The following is a 21454-nucleotide window of genomic DNA, read 5'->3' as shown; positions in this document are numbered from 1 at the left end:
TGGAAATTATATAGCAATACTAATCAGAACAGATGTGAATCCTGCTTAGGTATGAAGTAAAAGACTTGTTAGAAAGCTCAACACAATCTTCCTGTGTTTCTCATTGCTTGAGGTGTGTAGTATCACTATACTCTTCATTTTTCCTTCCCTTCTCCATAGAGTAAAATAGAAGGTGTAACCTGACAACATTGTGACTTGGCAGTCTGTCTTTTCTTAAGTAAAAATGTGAGGGAAAAAAAGCAGAATTCTCTTAAAATAAAGCAAATTAAAGAGTTTCTTATATTCACCCTATGGAGATGATTTATATAAAACGTTTGTTGAAACTTTTTCTTAGGTTCTCTAGGTTTCTTGTGATTACAGGTTGAAGCTAATTTCAATCCCTTCTCCACAAAAAAAGGCAAGAATTTATTTACACGAGTTCCCCTTACTAAGTATGTGATATGTAGTGTTGGGGTTAAAAAGTCAAATCATTGTCCAATAGTCTGGAATCTTAAAAGTGATTTCATTCTAACATGATCCTAGTCATAAGGAAAGAATGCAATAATTCATGCCAATCACACACTTTATCACAATTCTGAGTTCAAATTTAGCATTTTATTAGACAGGCGAAGCATGAAAATAAAGCTCACGCTCAAGTCAAATAAACTACTTTACTTTATAGCACAAACAAAGGGACTTATTTTTAATATGTTTGAAAAGTTTGGATTTAAAATAAGTATAAAACAAACACACTAAGAACCTATTGCTTCTATTTTAAGAGGTTGTCATAGATTAGAAAAAAAGGAGCTCCTTATTTTACTACAGTGTCGCTGGGTTGACAGGCTGACCATAGGTAGTCCAAGAACCATCTAGGCCCTGATCCTTTAATATCAAAAGCTTAAAAAGGTTATTCAACCAAAAATGGGCTTGAAAGTGTAAAACATATCAAATTAAGTGATAGTCACCTATCAGCACCCACACACACAGGAGTAGGAGACTTCTCTGTTCTACCAGAAGCAGGATCTCTACAGTATAATTGACTGCCATAGTCATGTGACTTGAGCAGCAGATCATCGGATATTTTTCTAGTGACCTGTTACTCAAGTCACCTGACCACTGCAGCCAATCACAAGTCAAAGTGATCCTGCTGCTGGTGGAATAATGACATCTTCAATTCCTTTGTCAGCACAATCTACAGTACAGACTGACCTGCCTTGGTTTCAGGTGGGAGGCAGTAGGTGAGTATTACTAAAGCAAGGTAGACATAGCATTTGTGCCCACTGTCAGGCACATACTATCAGATGGTTGTGCCCCTCAGTGTGCACTATCAGGATGAATATTGAGGTATCCATCCACCATGGGACCCCACTGTAAAGAAGTGTATATCACATGGTACATGTTTCTTGCAGCAGCCCTATGTATAGGAAAGGGAAGTCAGCTGCACTTTCAATAAAGTGACACAAACAATATGCTGGTGCATATTGGCCAGGTGAGGAGGGCAAAGGAACACACTTTTTTTTTTTTGCTCGGACAATCACTTTAAAGGGAATCTGTAGCCAGGTTTTGCCACTTAATCTGAGATCACCACAATGTAGAGGCGTAGACCATAAATCCAGTGATGTGTCACTTACTGGGCTGCTTAATGTAGGTGCTAAAACATCACTTTTTTATCAGCAGGTGATTATCAGTAGAGGACTAGTAAATTTGCTGCCATGTAGTCCTTCATATTCATGAGATCTATATAGCCCTGCCCTACCTTTGATTGACAGCTGTGTACATTGTGCGTGAGCAGAAGCTGTCAATCAGTCATGTGGGCGGGGTTATACATAGCTGAGCCTTCAGGGACCTGGTAGATCTACAGCAGATAAAACAGTGATTTTATCAAAATGACAGCAAGCAGCCCTGTAAGTGATACATCGCTGTAATCAGGATCTCTGTTTCTACATCATGCTGCTCTCAGATGGGGTGGCAAAAATTGAGTCACGGATTCCTTTCAGGGGAGAAAGCTAATAATCTGATATATCACTTACTGTTCATCTAAAATGTGTCTACTAGCTGTTACAGCACCTGCAAAAAGCAAACAGATTATGATTAATTACCAATCAGTAACATTTATATTTGGCAAAGTAATTAATGGAGGTGTAATTGCTAATTGTTAGATATTATATTACATTAGCATTTTAATGAGTTGTCACGGCTTGCATTTGGAAAAATCTACACCACCCAAGAATGCAAAGAAAATGGGAAATTCTTTTCACTAAAATATCACAAAAGCATATTATCTCTTTTAATAATCACATGATAATAATTCCAAGTAGGTCACACGACTTGGATGCCGTTCCCCTTCATTTAGTTTTACACACATTTTTTACAATTAGAGTTAAAAGACATTTTGAGATTAGCATGAAAAAAACTTTGGAACAGATCAAAGGCCAAGTGTGTGTTTTCCAGATAAAGTTTATAAATTAGGGAATTACTGGACACGCAGTTCCTAATATGTGAACGCATGTTTGCCTTGCATTTTTAGGGTTGAGCTCTGCTTCTATACACTCACATGCAATAATATTAGATTGTATAGGACAAACTAAGGCTAGGTTCACATTAGTATTGTGTCCTCCACCGAGCGCCACATTAGGGGTCTACCCACGGAAAACAGGATTTGGGAATTCCAACAGAAAACCCCCATTGTAGTTGCTGGCTGAGAGCTCTGTGGTAATGTGAATATAGCTGAACATAAGACGTGTAAATGAAATGGCCAAAAAACGTATGCAGTAAACCTATGCAATAAGCCCATTAGCGCCCCGTAATGGCACATGTAAACATCAGCATTTTATTGCCTTGGCGGTGCTGTTCATTTGTAGCTTTGAGATTTCTTTTGGATTTTTTTGTATGAGGTTTTTGTCATCTTTGATTTGGAGTATTCTGGTTTTATGTCTGAGAGCTTTAATTTTGTTTGCAGTGAGTAGGTTTTTCAACTGGAATCTCAATTGTAATATCTCCGCGTGGGTTCTGTCATTAGGAGATTTTTCAAGTTGGATCTCTAACTTTTTGATTTCATTTATAATATTTTCAGAGTTAGTTAAGTTGTCACGTTTTAGTTTCACGTTGAGTTGGATTAGATGGCCTCTAAGAACAGCTTTGTATCTTTGCAGAAGCTCTAATTACTATAAAGATATAATTGGAAAATAATTGGCTTAGAATGTTAAACCTAAATATTACATGTGACCCGCCTCAGGGCTATGCTATAGGCAAATTGATTTACTAGTTAATTTTCCTTGATGAATTTCATTCTAGATAGTTTATCCAAAATCAGAATAAATGATAATAATATTTAATAATAATCTTTATTTTTATATAGCGCTAACATATTCTGCAGCGCTTTACAGTTTGCACACATTATCATCACTGTCCCCCCGATGGGGCTCACAATTTAAATTCCCTATTAGTATGTCTTCAGAATGTGGGAGGAAACCGGAGAACCCGGAGGAAACCCATGCAAACACAGGGAGAACATACAAACTCCTTGCAGATGTTGTCCTTGGTGGGATTCGAACCCAGGACCCTGAGCCACCATGCCGCCCATTAATGAAGGACATTTACCAATATGCTTGAAACAGGCATTACTGTAAAACAAATGTGAATTAAGTGCAAAGCTACTCACCATGCCAAAGAGTAAGACATAAATACTATGAAGCATGCAAAGGCAATGGATCCTAGTAAGACCACAGTCAGGTGATGACGACTGCCTGATAGCTCTGAAGGAAAAGGAGAATACTTCTTAGTTTATAGTAATCAGAACAAAACTCTGAATATAAGATATAACCAGGGTCTCTAACAAAAAATCATATAAAAAAACCCTAAACACAACAAAACAAAAAACAAAGTGCCCAAGAAAAGTATAATTAAAATGGGGATTTCCTAGAAATCCCTGATGCAGTCTAGTACTCACACCTTCCTTGCCGCGGAGGTTGGCACCCTAGGGGGGACGCTGTGGCACCCCCGCTCAACCATGACTATCCCTGGGGACCCTATTCCACCCTGCAGCCACTAGGGGTTCCCTTTCCCAATACTAAAGGGACCCCTATCACTATACAGAGACAATCCTGTGATAAGGAGGACCCTAAACCCCACAAAAATTTAAAAACATATATAGGAACACATAGGCAGTATCATGGCGTATAATGGTGACTGATCGATACAAGAATAACAAACCCTTCTTTTGAACAGAGGGTCAAGTGTCAAATTAAATCACCGCTCAATATATAGATACACAATGAGAAATAGATTTTAGATTATTAACATACGCATAAACTCCATCAAAAGAGCCAAAAAACAGTGTAGGGATTCACCCTCAGGCATATAATACATTTTGTCCCATCAGAAGGTCGATACCTCTATTTAGATAGTTTTCACATAAAGATAAACAGGGAAGTCACCCTCGAATATATGGTGCATTTGTCCCATCAGGGAACCAACATCCACTGAGCCTATGCCCACTGTATTAAACAATAAACCCCATCAAAGGTCAGACAGATGATATACAAATACCACTAGTGGACTGCTCAGATATATATGTTTTAAATACTCATCGTGTCACCCACCATCTGCCACATAGCTTATAGCGCCTCAACGCGTTTCGCCCCGTCTGGGCTCATCAGGAGGTCCGATATCGACATAACTTGTGTCCTGATGTGGTATAGTAGCTGGACCGCCACGATATCCCCCTCCATTTAAACATACTGCTACAGCGTCCGCCAGCCCCGGACGTTGTTCAGGAACACACCCCTTACCCTCAGTGCGCATGTCAATGGGGCGTATAGTCCACATCTTGCGCCATCAAGCGCGATACTCACATACCTTCCTCTCAGTGCGCATGTCATTAATCCATCTCTCGCGCGCCATAAAGCACAATCCTCCTATCACCAACCCGGAACTACCTTATCATTTCTGGGTAACTGGGCTATTGTGTTAGAACCCACCTGCCGCGCATGCTCACGAGATCCAAACATCCTGATTGCCGCGCCGTGGAGCTCAAGTCTTATTTAATGTCAGGGGCGCAGGCTCAGAGTGAACCGCACTACCATGACAGGAGACGTCATTGACCTAAAAATTGGCCATTGCGCAGACTCGATGAGCCGCCCCACCATGAGAGATGATGTACATATAAGATATCCCTATAGACATTGACGCCGTTGAAAAATAGACATAAATATCAATCCGCGCAAAGTTTGAAAATGAGAATTTTCTCTGAGAGAGTTTCATCCATGTAAGATCAAAAATGAGGGTTTTCTCTATGAGAGAGTTTCATCCATGTAAGATCATCATTATAAATAATTTTATGTAAATTGATATAAACTCACATGAATATCATATATCACAGAACTCATCTTAGAGACCATACATTCGCCTCTTTGTTAATAAAAAAAGGATCACATAATAAGGGATATCTAGTCCCATGCGGATTTGAAGGAGAAAATAATAACCATAGAGTCTTCATGGTAAATCCATGAGGGTCCTGACACTAGACCCTAACAAAAATTGAAACATATTCCAGTAGACTATAATGGTCCAGATTGGAACTATGACAAAAATTACTGCAAAAATTACCAGACTAGAGAAAACAAGCAAAAGACAATTGTTCATTAATCCCCCTTGGGTTCAAGACTCTCCATCCTAAAAATCCATTCGCATTCCCTTTTGAGGATAGTTTTATCAATGTTCCCCCCTCGGGGGTTGACATTGACTACCTCAATAACCGTAAACTTGATGTCAGCAAGACAGATGTTATGGACAAGTTGCATATGCTTTGCCAATGGGGTATCCCTTCCATTCCTGATGTCCCCCATATGCTCCCCCACTCTCCGTCTAAATTCCCTTTTAGTCTTGCCTACATAGTCCTTTGGGCAAGAGCATGTAGCCAGATAGACTACTCCAGTGGTTTTACAGTTCGAAAAATCACGTTGGTAAAATGTTTTTCCCGTGGCTGAGCTACAGAAGGACTTGTTACGTTTCATCCACTTGCACATGCTACATTCCCCACAATTAAGGCTACTTTCACACATCAGGTTTTCGGCGTCAGGCGCGATCCGGCGTCGTGCCGGAATGCCGGATCCGGCAAATGTTTTGTAAAACCTGATGTGCCGGATCCGGTTTTCTGCCGGATCCGTCTTGTTCTTGACAGACAAAACCGGATCCGTCTCATCCGGTTCATCCGTTTTTCAACGGATTATGCCGGATCCGGTTTTTAAAATTGACCCTTGTGGCCTTCCGAACGGGATTGGCTACTGGAAAACTATATATAGCATGTTCCTACAGCCCTTCTTTGACAGGTTGTAGAGGAGAAAGTGCAGGTTGGAGAGAAGAGCAAGTTACTGGCGAAGATGGATGTTGTCATTGGAAATATTTTGAAGAATTTGGCGGATTTTATAGCGGAGGCGAATCGTTTGAGGGTGATTGTTCTGGAGAAGGAGAGAGCGAGACAGCAGCGCATCAGGCATCGTAGACGACGTTTGTGGATCCACCCCATCACAGCCAAGAGAATGACGCGTGGGGTCTATTCTACACTCTGCATGGACCTTCGATGAAACCCGGATAAATTTTTTGGATATGTTCGGATGAAAATGGAGAATTTTGATTACTTGGTGGAGCGCATTGCACACCTCATAAGAAAAGCGGACACCTATTGCCGCTTCTCTGTTTCACCCGCAGAGCGTCTGATGGTGACTTTAAGGTAAGCCACATTTATTGGATGTGATCGCATCAGAGCACACTTTCACTGCAATCTTGTTGGTGGTAGTTTGTATCTCCAAGTGTTATAGCTCAGTTTTGGTATGTAATGCTGTGATTTAAAACTAATTTATTGTTTTTTAATTCCCCACAGATTTCTTGCAACTGGAGAATCCCTTTCGTCACTGCATTTCCAGTACAGACTCGGGATTTCCACCATATCTGGAATTGTGAAGTACACATTCCGTGCACTGTGGGACTCCTTAGCTGAAGAGTTTTTACCAGAGCCCACAACAGAGAGGTGGATTGAAATTGCTGACAAGTTTCAACAGATATGTCAGTTTCCCAACTGCTTGGGCGCTGTGGACGGGAAACATATCCGCATTGTAAAGCCAGCCGGATCGGGATCGGAATATTTCAATTACAAGAAATATTTTTCAATTGTCCTCATGGCCATCGCTGACGCGGAATACAAATTTATTGCGGTTGATATTGGGGCCTATGGCCGCTCCAATGACTCTCAAGTTTTCAAACTGTCTGCCATGGGGCGTAAACTGTATGGAAACACCTTCCAGTTCCCACCACCTAGACCGCTGCCGCAAACATCTGGTCCACCTATGCCATTTGTCTGTGTAGGGGATGAAGCCTTCCAGCTGTCAGAACACCTTTTGAAACCGTACTCTAGCAGAGGATTGACAAGACCAAAACGCATTTTTAATTACCACCTCACAAGAGCAAGAAGAATGGTTGAATGTACCTTTGGTATTCTGACAGCCAAATGGCGGGTCCTATTGACTGCGATCAACCTCAAGACAGAAACTGTGGACGAGGTGATCAAAGCTTGCGTGGTACTCCACAATTTTGTTATCTGCAAGGAACCCATTTCCATTGAGGACACCTCTGAAGAAACCACCTTGCAAGATTACCATGACATGACCACTAGAAGTTCTGTGACGGTTTCAGTAATGAGGGACAATTTTGCACTATACTTTATGTCACCTCAAGGCAGAGTACACTGGCAGGATGACAGAGTGTGAAAGATTTGTGCCCTAACCAAACTTGTGTACCTTCTGTACCAACAGTATATACCTTTGCCAACCAAAGTTGGCTATCTTGTCATGGTCTCTATTTTTAGCTTTAGGCCACAGGTGTGTGCCTGGTTGTGTTTTATGCAAAGTATTTCACCTTTTAACAAAAGTCGTGTACATTGTTAGGAAATCACCAACAATAAACACAACTTTTCAGATGAAATACTTTGCTTCAAACACAACCAGGAACACAACTGTGGCAAAAAGCTAAAATTTACCCACAGTTATATACCTGGTTTTGAATACCTTTTTACCTTTTAAATACCCTGTATTTAACCTTTTTTTTTAAACATATTTCGCCGCAGAAAGAAATGACAGACAACCAGTGTAAACAATAATTTAACTTTTATTTAAAATATTTTTTTTTGTAAACTGTTTTTAAAGTTAAAAAAACTTTTTTAATAAAGGTTTGAAACCAACCAAATGGCCATTTTTATTACAAAAAAAACATTATAACTCGGTGTAGTGTGGGGTGGAAATACTGCTGGAGGGGCTGTGGGACACTTCGACAATGGGAGTGTGGAGAGAGGACTGGGATCGTGGTGGGGAAGGAACAGTTAGAGGTGATGGTGTGGAAAAAGCTACAGAATGGGTGGACATGTGGGAGGCAGAAGAGGTGGTGGGCGGTGGAGTGGAGGGTTGGGCAGGGACTGTAGGAGCAGATGATGTTGATGGCAAGTTGTATGGGGAAGGAGTTTGGTACGGGGAAGGAGTTTGGTATGGGGAAGGAGTTTGGTACGGGGCAGGTTGCTGGAAGTGGGGATGATGTCTGGTACTGGGGAGGTTGCTGGTACTGGGGAGGTTGCTTGTACTGGTGAGGTTGCTGGTATGTATTAGGAGGGGGAGGATGGAATGTGGCTGGAGGGGGTGCAGATGTAATAGGAGGAGGAGGATGGAAAGTGGCTGGAGGGGGTGCAGGTGGAGGAACTACAGTGGTGGGAGGTGGAGGTTGGGAGGTAACCTGCTGTAGAGCACCGTGGCACGAATGCATTACATGCATCTGCTGTGTAGGAGATAGTGTTGCCATGCGCTCCACAACAGACCTGAAAAAGGTGTGGTTTGGCGAAGATCTTGCTTCTGAATGCATGGTTTGCAGAAGTGTCTTCACCTCCAGAATGCTGGAGTTGATCTGCTGAAAGCCTGCGGAGATTTGCTCTGACAAGACTTTTAGACAGTTCTGGAAAGATGCATTCAGATGCAAGAACTCTGGCGCATAACTCTTTTCCTGACCCCTCTGCCGCTGCCGCCCAGTACCCGCAGGTGTACTAGAGGTGGCAGGGGCAGTAGGGTGGGGTAAAGGGAAAGCGATCTCCTCACCAGCAGCTTCATGTAATGTAGGCGGCCACGATGCTCCTGTGCTGGTGGATGGGACAGATGGGTCGAATGTGTGGGAAGGCTGGGAAGGTGCAGATGTACCGGGGCGGTTGAAGTGTCCCTCGGTGCCGGTCTCCTCAGGGATCGCCTCAGAAGGGTCCAATTGTGCAGGCTCCCGAGTGCTGCTCACCGTGCTGTGGAATAAAGAGAAAAAAAAACAATTAAAATAGTGACATGGTATGGCCCTGGCTGAAAAAAAAAAGTTACATCTAAACATTTTTTTGTCACATGTGGTGTGTAATATTTACCTTCTGGTGAGCATTGTTTCCCGGAGGAACGACAGGGCTCGTGCATACTTGTACTTGCTCCTGCGTCCTCCAGATCCACTCGGGGCCCGCATCTCTTTATTGAACTCCTTCTTGAAACGATCCCTCACAGACCGCCACCGCTTCACAATTCTCTCCCCTGAAACGAGAAAGGACAAAGTGGTTAGTATACAACATCAGTGTTTCCCAAACTCCAGTCCTCATGGTCCCCAGGGGTCATGTTTTCAGGATTTCCAAAGTAAATAGAAATCCTGAACACATGATCCGTGGGGACCACGAGGACTGGAGTTCGGGAAACACTGGTTTAAATCAAGCAACCGGTACTGTATATACTTACGCTCTTTAATCTGGGCCCGAGCTTCGAGGTCCTCCCAGCGGTCCACAAGGAGCGAACAGATTTCCTCCCAGAGTCGTCGGGTAACGATAAGGTCAGCATGGCGGCGGTCAGCCATATTCCAGAGCGGCTCCCTTTCTCTGACGAGATCGATGAGGTGGTCCACATCGAGTCCTCCATCCTCACCGTCAGAGTCGGGAGCACGCTGTGAAGGCTGTTAAAGAAAAAGACAAAAATAACATATTTAGCCTCCACAAAAGAAATGAAATAAAAAGTGCAAAAAAACAAAGCAAAAATATTTATACTTACACGCTGGTGACCGCCACGTTGCTGTCGCCGACGACCCTGGGAGGCACTGCGAGGACCTCTTGGCCGAGCACCAGATTGGGAAGACTAGAGAAGAAAACAAAAAATGTTATGTCTTTGGATGTAGGCATTTGTTTGCTGTGTGTGGTCTGCAGAACATTGTTTTCTATGTGTTGTGTGTAGTGTGATGTTGTGTTTCTGCGTTTGATGCAAAAAACTTACCAATTGTGAGCCCACTCCAAGTGTCTGTCCAGCCCTTCCTTCTTCTTCTGGGAGCTCCTCTTCATCTTGTGATTCCTGTTTTGAAATAAAAGGCAATGAATAGACATATATTACAGAGATGATGGATTTTGGAAATAAAAACTTACCATCAAACGCTGACGATGCGAGGGAGGGCTCCCAGAAGATGATGTGCTGTCTTCCTGGTGGCCAGACTCCATGGCTGTGGGTGGTGTTCCAGCTGCTGCCATTGCTGCTGCTGCATCTATTGGGCGGCTGTTGAATAAAGAGAAACAAAGGGCCAATGAATATCTTGATATTCAATAGCCCTAGTTTGGAGGAATGGGGGATTTGATAATTACCGTCTCTCATCTGCTGCTGGACTCCCCTCCCGTTGTTCAGCATGCTGCTCCATTTGGGGTGGTGCTGATGGTGCTGCTGCAGATGTCTGCTGCCTTCTCCTGCTCCTGGTTCTTGGCTTGGGTGGCATGTTGGGTGTGGCTGAGGGTCCCACTGTCTTGCTTTTATATATGTCTTGTGGGCAGAGCTACTGAGCATGCTCAGACCAAAAAAACCGGATCCGGCCACCGGATCCGGCTGTCGCCGGATCAGGCGCATTGCTGCGCTCATAGGCTTTCATTGTATGAAAAAGCCGGACACGCCGGATCCGGCGTGTCCGGCATTTTCGCCGGAGACAAAAAACGTTACAGTAGCCGTTTTTTCCAGACGCCGGATCACGTCACATTGCCGGATCCGGCGAAAATCGGATGAAACGCATGGCCATCCGGCTCGATCCGGCTCTAATGCAAGTCAATGGGGGGGAAACCGGATCCGGCATTGCATTTCGCCAGATCCGGTTTCTGTCAAAAGCGCCGGATCGCGCCTGACGGCGAAAACCTGATGTGTGAAAGAGGCCTAACCCCTTCACTACCAAGGGTGGTTTGCACGTTAACTCCCTGGCTAATTTTTACAATTCTGACCACTGTCCTTTTATGAGGCCATAACTCTGGAATGCTTCCATGGATCCTGGTGATTCTGACATTGTTTTCTCATGACATATTGTACTTCATGTTAGTGGTAAAATTTCATTCATATAACTTGCGTTTATTTGTGAAAAAAATGGAAATTTGGCGAAAATTTTGAAAATTTCGCAATTTTCCAAATTTGAATTTTTATGCCCTTAAATCACAGAGATATGGCACACAAAAAACTTAATAAGTAACATTTTCCACATGTTTACTTTACATCAGCACAATTTTGGAACCAAAATTTTTTTTTGTTAGGAAGTTATAAGGGTTAAAAGTTGACCAGCGATTTCTCATTTTTGCAACACCATTTTATTTTTACGGACCACATCACATTTGAAGTCACTTTGAAGGGTCTATATGATAGAAAATACCCAAAAGTGACACTATTCTAAAAACTGCACCCCTTAAGGTGCTCAAAACCACATTCAAGGAGTTTATTAACCGTTCAGGTGCTTCACAGGAATTTTTTGAATATTTAAAAAAAAATGAACATTTAACTTTTTTTCACAAAAAAAATAATTCAGGTTCAATTTTTTTTATTTTACCAAGGGTAACAGGAGAAATTGGACTGCAAAAATTATTGTGCAATTTGTCCTGAGTACGCTGATACCTGATATGTGGGGGGGAACCACTGTTTCGGCGCATGGCAGAGCTCAGAAGGGAAGGAGCGCCGTTTGACTTTTACAATGCAAAATTGGCTGGAATAAGTACCTAAACAGTGGAAACCCCCCACAAGTGATCCGATTTTGGAAACTAGACCCCCCAAGGAACTTATCTAGATATGTGGTGAGAACTTTGAACCCACAAGGGCTTCACAGAAGTTTATAACGTACAGCGGTACAATTAAAAACCATAATATTTTTTCCACAAAATGATCTTTTCACCCCCAATTTTTATTTTCCCAAGGGTAACAGGACCCTAAAAGTTATTGTGTAATTTGTCCTGAGTGCGCTGATACCCCATGTGTGGGTGTAAACGACTATTTGGGCGCATGGCAGAGCTCGGAAGGGAAGCAGCGCCATTTGACTTTTTTGGCTAGAATTGAGATCGGACACTATGTCGCGTTTGGAGAGCCCCTGATGTACCAAAACAGTGGAATCCCCCCACAAATGACACCATTTTGGAAACTAGACCCCCCAAGGAACTTATCTAGATGTGTGGTGAGAACTTTGAACCCCCAAGTGCTTCACAGAAGTTTATAACGCCCAGGCGTGAAAATAAAAAAATCATATTTTTTTCCACAAAAATGATATTTTTGCCCCCAATTTTTTATTTTCCTAAGGGCAACAGGAGAAATAAGACCCCAAAAGTTGTTTTGCAAATTGTTCTGAGTAGGCTGATACCCCATATGAGGGGGTAAAACACTGTTTGCGTGCATGGCATAGATTGGAAGGGAAGGAGCACCATTTGACTTTTTCAACGCAGAATTGGCTGGAATTGAGATCAGACGCCATGTTGCGTTTGGAGAGCACCTGATGTGCGCAAATATCCCTAACCCTAACCCTAGACCTAACCCTAGCCCTAGCCCTAACCCTACCCTAACCCTAACCCTAGCCCTAACCCTAATGGAAAAATGGAAATAAATACATTTTTTTAATTTTATTATTTTTCCCTAACTAAGGGGGTGATAATGGGGGGTTTGATTTACTATTTATGGTGGTATTTATATTTGGCAGCTGTCACACGCTAAAAGACGCTTTTTTTGTAAAAATAGTTTTTGCATCACCACATATTGAGAGCTATAATTTTTCCAGATTTTGACCCACCGAGTCATGTGAGATCTTATTTTTTGCAAGACGAGTTGATGTTTTTATTGGTACCATGTTCGGGCACATGACTTTTTTTATCGCTTTTTATTTCGTTTTTTGGGACGCAGAATTTACAAAAACCAGCGTTTCATGAATTTCTTTTGGGTGGTGCGTTTATGCTGTTCCGTGTGCGATAAAATTGATAAAGCGGTTTTCTTCTTCAGGTCAGTATGGTTACAGCGATACCTCATTTAGGTTTTTTTTTATGTTTTGGCGCTTTTATGCAATGAAAACAATTTTATATAAAAAATAATTATTTTTAGATCGCTTTATTCTGCGAGCTATAACTTTTTAATTTTTCGCTGATGATGCTGTATGGCAGCTCATTTTTTGCGGGACAAGATGACGTTTTCAGCGGTACCAAGGATATTTATATGTGTCTTTTTGATCGCGCGTTATTGCACTTTTTGTTCGGCAGTATATAATAAATCATTATTTTTTGCTTCGTTTTTTATTTTTATTTTTTAAGGGGTTCGCTTAAGGGGTTAACTAATGGGACAGTTTTATAGGGCGGGTCATTACAGACGCAGCAATGCCAAATATGTGTACTTTTATTGTATTTCTTTTTTTTATTTCCAAAAATTGAATTTATTGGGGAATATTTTTTTTTTTTAATTTATTTAGCGAATTTTTTTTTTACTTTATTACAATGTCCCAGGGGGGACATAACTGTCATGTGACAGATCGGTGATCTGTCACATCACAGATCGCTGTGACAGATCAGCGATCTGTCACAGGCACTGCTGCAGGCTACCTCATGCCTGCGCTCTGCGGGGAGTGAGGAAGCCTGCTTCCTGCAGGCTCCCAGAGGTCCCCGCCGCCATATTGGATCCGGGGACCTACGGGAAAGGAGCCCCCGCAGCAGCGCTGCACATTGCGCTGCCGTGGGGGGCTCAGGGAAGCACGGAGGGAGCCCCCTCCCTGCCGATGCTTCCCTTTAACCCCCGGTACACCGCGATCGTGTTTGATCGCAGTGTACAAGGGGCTAACGTGTCGGGGGCCGTCCGTGACCGCCCCTGACACATTGTGCCGGGTGTCAGCTATGATAAGTAGCTGATACCTGGCCGCGATAAGCGGCGCTCACCACGTGGGAGCCGCTTATCGCTATGCCGTAATATTCCGTCCATGGTAATTAGGGCCCAGGGCACATGGACGGAATATTATGTCCAATGAATGAAAGGGGTTAAAGAAACCAAGAGGTTTCCTGTCAAGCCATGTACCCTTCACTGCCGTTCTCTTGTACTGACTGTGCACCAACATGTCCCTTATAGACTTCCCTTTCCTGAAGGTGATGTTGGGGCGTTCACCTACCAGATCTTTTATATCAGGGTCTAACCTCAGAACATCCCAGTGTATAGTAATCAGAACACTATGAACAGCATGTAATCTATCAGTGACAAATATTTTTATGATTTGTAACAAGGAATATCAATCATACTTGGTATAGAAGAGCAGACATGTCGAGTGATATAATGCAGGGTTTGTGCCAACAACCTTATTCATACATGTTTTTTTTTCATGTACATGAAAATCACTGCTAGAACCAGGCTTGGACTGGCCCTCTGGAGGACAGTGGAATCCTCCGGTGGGCCTCTGTGCAAATCTTGGCCACCACCTTCTTAAATGAGCAGTACTTGGCACCATATACTTGAATTACTATGTACAGACAAAGGCAGCATCTTATTCATTTAAGAATCTACCCAGATCATTGTTACATAAATTATTGACTGAGGATAATGTCACATTTGCATTTAGCTGAAGTGGTGGGCCCTGGAACTGGTTTTGGTGGACACTTGGCACCCCAATTCGACACTGGATAGACCACGTACTTTTTATAGCCTATGACACGTTTTACATCTCCGTGTTTTTTGTGGACAATGTATATGTGCAAAAAAAAAATCACAAATACATTGTCTTTTTGTGCCGTAATAATGATGGATGAAAAGTACCATTTCAAGTCTATGGGTCTGAAAATCGTGGACAGCTGGCATCCGTGCGCAGTCTATGCACAGTCTGTGATTCACATTGTAATGTATGCGAGAAGCTTTGCAATTTTTTTATTTATCTATACGTGTAAATCACTGATGACACACTGACCAAATACTGATGAAAGTCGGATGCAAAAAAACTAACACTTGGACCAGTTTTACTTTTTTGCGTAAGTGAAAAACCACAGACGTCTAAGTGAGGCCTAACTAAAGGGAACAATATTATCTTAATTATTATCGTATTATCTTACAATATTATCTTTTCTGATTGTTTTTTCTATTTATAACGTTAACCATTTCAGTTAATTTTATATTTTGATAGAAAGGACTTTTATGGATTTAGTGATACCAATTCATTTATTTTTATTTTTTTTAAATTTTTTTATTGTTAATAGAGGAAAAAGGGAGTGATTCAATTTTATTTATGTCTTTTAATTTTTTTTTTAATGCTTTTATTTTTTAGTCTAAGAAGGGAACTTGTACCTGAGATCGCCTTATCACTAATACTATATATTGCAATACTACACTATTACGGTATATAGTCAAAATCACGACCTACTATGAGAATAACAGGAGCTACAGAGTTCTTCAACCACATCAGAAGCAATCAGAACTCAGCTCTGCTTGCTGCTATTAGAGACATATGCTGACTATATAACAAAACCGGCATCTCTCACATGTAAAAGGAAGATCGCTCTTGTACCCACTAACAAATAATGCCCCTAGTGCTGATGTGCACCTCATTTTGCGTTAAAGGAGTTGTGTCTTTATCTAGTTTCAGGATGCTAATTGATGTCAGTCCGGAGCACCAACAACATTTTGTCATTATGACGCTTGCCCAAACTGTGTACTCTCCAATGCTATAAGCAATGCAGCAAGGGAGGACCACAATAGTACTGAAGCTGGCTGGATCATGCGCCAACAGAATACTCCAGCGATCTTGTTAACTTTAGGTCATCTATATATATATAAAAATGATTGTATGTATGTATGTGTGTGTGCATGAAGCCACACCCACTCCACATAGCCACACTCACTCCACGCGCAAAGCCCTGTATAATAAATATCTGATATATTTAATATATAAAGCTGAATGTGGGTGTGAATGTACAGTATGTGTGTATGTCCAGGATTGGCATCTGCACCGTCACAGCTACAGCCACACAATTTTGCAGTCACACATCTGGACCCCAAGAGCGTCATAGGCTATGTTGTGAGGTGAAATTTTAACCCTGCGCATTCCAATTCAACAAACAATTTTGCCCCTAGGTACATAATGGGGAAAAAGTGTATGCATGTACAGTGGGGCAAAAAAGTATTTAGTCAGTCAGCAATAGTGCAAGTTCCACCACTTAAAAAGATGAGAGGCGTCTGTAATTTACATCATAGGTAGACCTCAACTATGGGAGACAAACTGAGAAAAAAAAATCCAGAAAATCACATTGTCTGTTTTTTTTTCATTTTATTTGCATATTATGGTGGAAAATAAGTATTTGGTCAGAAACAAGCAATCAAGATTTCTGGCTCTCACAGACCTGTAACTTCTTCTTTAAGAGTCTCCTCTTTCCTCCACTCATTACCTGTAGTAATGGCACCTGTTTAAACTTGTTATCAGTATAAAAAGACACCTGTGCACACCCTCAAACAGTCTGACTCCAAACTCCACTATGGTGAAGACCAAAGAGCTGTCAAAGGACACCAGAAACAAAATTGTAGCCCTGCACCAGGCTGGGAAGACTGAATCTGCAATAGCCAACCAGCTTGGAGTGAAGAAATCAACTGTGGGAGCAATAATTAGAAAATGGAAGACATACAAGACCACTGATAATCTCCCTCGATCTGGTGCTCCACGCAAAATCCCACCCCGTGGGGTCAGAATGATCACAAGAACGGTGAGCAAAAATCCCAGAACCACGTGGGGGGACCTAGTGAATGAACTGCAGAGAGCTGGGACCAATGTAACAAGGCCTACCATAAGTAACACACTACGCCACCATGGACTCAGATCCTGCAGTGCCAGACGTGTCCCACTGCTTAAGCCTGTACATGTCCGGGCCCGTCTGAAGTTTGCTAGAGAGCATTTGGATGATCCAGAGGAGTTTTGGGAGAATGTCCTATGGTCTGATGAAACCAAACTGGAACTGTTTGGTAGAAACACAACTTGTCGTGTTTGGAGGAAAAAGAATACTGAGTTGCATCCATCAAACACCATACCTACTGTAAAGCATGGTGGTGGAAACATCATGCTTTGGGGCTGTTTCTCTGCAAAGGGGCCAGGACAACTGATCCGGGTACATGAAAGAATGAATGGGGCCATGTATCGTGAGATTTTGAGTGCAAACCTCCTTCCATCAGCAAGGGCATTGATGATGAAACGTGGCTGGGTTTTTCAACATGACAATGATCCAAAGCACACCGCCAGGACAACGAAGGAGTGGCTTCGTAAGAAGCATTTCAAGGTCCTGGAGTGGCCTAGCCAGTCTCCAGATCTCAACCCTATAGAAAACCTTTGGAGGGAGATGAAAGTCCGTGTTGCCAAGCGAAAAGCCAAAAACATTACTGCTCTAGAGGAGATCTGCATGGAGGAATGGGCCAACATACCAACAACAGTGTGTGGCAACCTTGTGAAGACTTACAGAAAACGTTTGACCTCTGTCATTGCCAACAAAGGATATATCACAAAGTATTGAGATGAAATTTTGTTTCTGACCAAATACTTATTTTCCACCATAATATGCAAATAAAATGAAAAAAAAACAGACAATGTGATTTTCTGGATTTTTTTTTCTCAGTTTGTCTCCCATAGTTGAGGTCTACCTATGATGTAAATTACAGACGCCTCTCATCTTTTTAAGTGGTGGAACTTGCACTATTGCTGACTGACTAAATACTTTTTTGCCCCACTGTATGTATGTATGTGTGTTTGTCCGGGATTGGCATCTGCACCGTCGCAGCTACAGCCACAAAATTTTGCACAGTCACACGTCTGGACCCCGAGAGCGTCATAGGCTATGTTGTGAGGTGAAATTTTAACCCCGTGCATTCCAATTCACCAAACAATTTTGCCTATTATTCTTATCATTTCTATGGTGTTATCATCCTTCTGTAAAGTTGGAAATAACACAATTTATTACTGTGCCAACACAGACCACCCTCTGACACAGACTGCAGGGGGAGCCCAGTATCACACAGGATAAGGATTAGATACACAGCTCAGCAGTCAGTATCACACAGGAGAGGATTAGACACATGGCTCAGCAGTCAGTATCACACAGGCTAGGATTAGATACACAGCTCAGCAGTCAGTATCACACAGGATAGGATTAGAGACACGGCTGAGCAGTCAGTATCACACAGGATAGGGTTAGATACACGGCTCAGCAGACGGTATCACACATGATAGGATTAGGTACACGGCTCAGCAGTCAGTATCACACAGAATAGTATTAGATACACGGCTCAGCAGACAATATCACACAGAATAGGATTAGATACACGGCTCTGCAGTCAGTATCACACAGGATATGATTATATACACGGCTCAGCAGTCAGTATCACACAGGATAGGATTAGATACACGGCTGAGCAGTCAGTAACACACATGATAGGATTAGGTACACGGCTCAGCAGTCAGTATCACACAGGATAGGGTTAGATACACGGCTCAGCAGACGGTATCACACAGGATAGGATTAGATACACTGCTCAGCAGTAAGTATCATACAGGATAGGATTAGATACACAGCTGAGCAGTCAGTAACACGTTACGATTAGAAACACAGCTCAGCAGAAAGTACCACACAGGAGAGGATTAGGTACACAGCTTAGCAGACATTATCACACAGGATAGGGTTAGATACATAGATACTCGATGTTTATCAGAAGCCTCTTGAATGAGTTGAAAATAAAATACTTTCAATACTTGGGTAATCGTTTAGTTAATTTGTGTTGCAAATCTGTAGTGTTGAATATATGACGTGAAATGTTTTTATGTGCAATATAATCATTATAATTTGTTATAACTAACCACAGTTGGTGACTATGCCCAGGCAACGCCGGGCTCTTCAGCTAGTATATATATATATATATATATATATATATATATATATATATATATATATATATATATAATAAATATCTAATCTATTATACATATATATATACTGTATATATATATATATATATATATATATATATATACACATAATAAATATCAAATATATCTATTTGATGGACACATCTTCTTGACCACAACAGGTTAAACTGCCTGTGCTGCCCATAGCAACTAATCACTAAGCATCTTTCATTTCACCAGAGCTGTTTAAAAGATGAAAGCTGAGCTGTGATTGGTTACTATGGGCAACAGTTTTCCAGCTCCACAACACCTCAGCAGGTGGGAGAAATCTAGCATCCCCGAGAACAAAAGCTCCCAGCCATTGTCTGCCTCCCAGAAAGGAGCAGAGAGCACATGACAAAAATGAATCACCCCCTCTTCTATTACTGCCAGGTTCTATTTTACCGGCGTAGAAAATCGCATCATCAGCGGCCGCACACAGATCCACACTGCCAGGTTACATAACAGCACATCCCCAGGAACTCCCTGCTCAGCATCACCCGGCTGGGGACTATGGGATAGAGCTGGACTATGGGATAGAGGATGTGTGATGGGTATATGGGCACGGGACTACGGGATGGAGGATGTATGATGGGTATAAGGGCACTGGACTATGGGATGGAGGATGTGTGATGAGTATATGGGCACGGGACTATAGGATGGAGGATAAGTATGATGGGTATATGGGCATAAGACTATGGGATAGAGGATGTATGATGGTACTGTGGTAGGGGGCCGGGCTTGGGGGGTGGACCACTGCTTACCAGACGAGGCAAAGACGAGATGGAGACAGCTTCCACTTGTAACAGTTCCGGATTTATTTGTCGTCTTCCTGACGACCACCAAACATGCACCGCAGCTTCTTTACACCACTGTATCACCAGGCCCGGGTACCTATTCTTCAGCTCCAGTCGCAGTAACGCACCTCACGGATCTTTCACTGGGGGCTGTCCTAGAACAATCTACCCCCAGCACTTCACCAGCCCGAGGTCATCTTCCAATCGGTAGCCCCGGGGCCTCGCCTGTCTTGCGGTCCGTCGAGTCAGGGTCTCCCCCCTGACTGTCTCTTCTCCTTGCCTGTCCTGCGGTCCCTCGGGTCAGGGCCACCACTCTGACTGTCTCTCCTTTGTCCGTCCCCTGGCCTAGCTCTTCTACCTTTCCAGTCTTCTTCTGAGCTCCTCCTGGGACTAGACTCTCCTGGAGCCCCGCCTTCTTCTATTTATCCCCTCTCTCACAGGGGAATTTCCCACCCGAGCTCCTATCTTCCCGCCCCCCCATGACTAAGCGGATTTCTAAGCCCTAAGCTGATGTTAAGTCCTGTACTACTCTCCCTTGCCATCTTGTGGTCATTTCATGGTACTGCACACCCTTTTCTGTCTTTTCCTGCTGTTACCTTTCTAACCTGTCAATCTCTGTCCCTAGTGCACAAACCGTCCCCTCCTTCTACCAGTCACGTCTGTCCGTCAAGTCACCTTCCCCACAGTACATGGGCACTGAACTATGGGATAGAGGATGTGTGATGGGTATATGGGCACTGGACTATGAGATGGAGGATGTGTGATGGGTATATGGGCACAGGACTATGGGATGGAGGATATCTATGATGGGTATATGGGCACAGGACTATGGGATGGAAAATATGAATGATGGGTATATGAGCACGGGACTATGGGATAGAGGATGTGTGATGGGTATATGGGCAATGGACTATGGGATGGTGGATGTGTGATGGGTATATGGGCACAGGACTATGGGATAGAGAATGTGTGATTGGTATATGGGCACGGGACTATGGGATGGAGGATATGTATGATGAGTATATGGGCACTGGACTATGGGATGGAGGATGTGTGATGGGTATATGGGCACTGGACTATGGTATAGAGGATGGGTATATGGGAACGGGATTATGGGATGGAGGATATGTATGACGGGTATAAGGGTATTGGACTATGGGATAGAGGATGTGTGATGGGTATATGGGCACTGAACTATGGGATAGAGGATGTGTGATGGGTATATGGGCACAGGACTATTGGATGGAGGATATGAATGATGGGTATATGGGCACTGGACTATGGGATGAAGGATAATCATTATAATTTGTTATAACTAACCACAGTTAATAACTATGCCCGGGCAAAGCCGGACTCTTCAGTTAGTCAGTTATAAGATGTAGAGAAAAGAGTATTGCATTCCTTCCTTGAAGGCAGGCCATCATTGA

The 21454-nt window shown here is 42.7% G+C and overlaps 1 protein-coding gene across 1 annotated transcript in view; it reads right to left on the bottom strand.

Moving 5' to 3' along the window:
- Nucleotides 1–21454, bottom strand: part of SUSD1 (sushi domain containing 1) — a 488868-nt gene that overhangs the window by 46372 nt on the left and 421042 nt on the right. The window contains exons 22-23 of the mRNA XM_073549625.1: nt 3641–3734; nt 2010–2046 (exon numbers count right to left, since the gene is read on the bottom strand). Of these exons, the coding sequence (XP_073405726.1) occupies nt 2031–2046; nt 3641–3734 (110 nt within the window). The 3' untranslated portion in view covers nt 2010–2030. The remainder of the gene's footprint in view (nt 1–2009; nt 2047–3640; nt 3735–21454) is intronic.

The sequence above is a fragment of the Dendrobates tinctorius genome, unplaced genomic scaffold, assembly GCF_039654945.1.
Source record: "Dendrobates tinctorius isolate UK_male_01 unplaced genomic scaffold, ASM3965494v1 ptg000160l, whole genome shotgun sequence".
NCBI classification, from domain to species: domain Eukaryota; kingdom Metazoa; phylum Chordata; class Amphibia; order Anura; family Dendrobatidae; genus Dendrobates; species Dendrobates tinctorius.
This window is presented reverse-complemented; position numbering and strand designations above follow the sequence as displayed.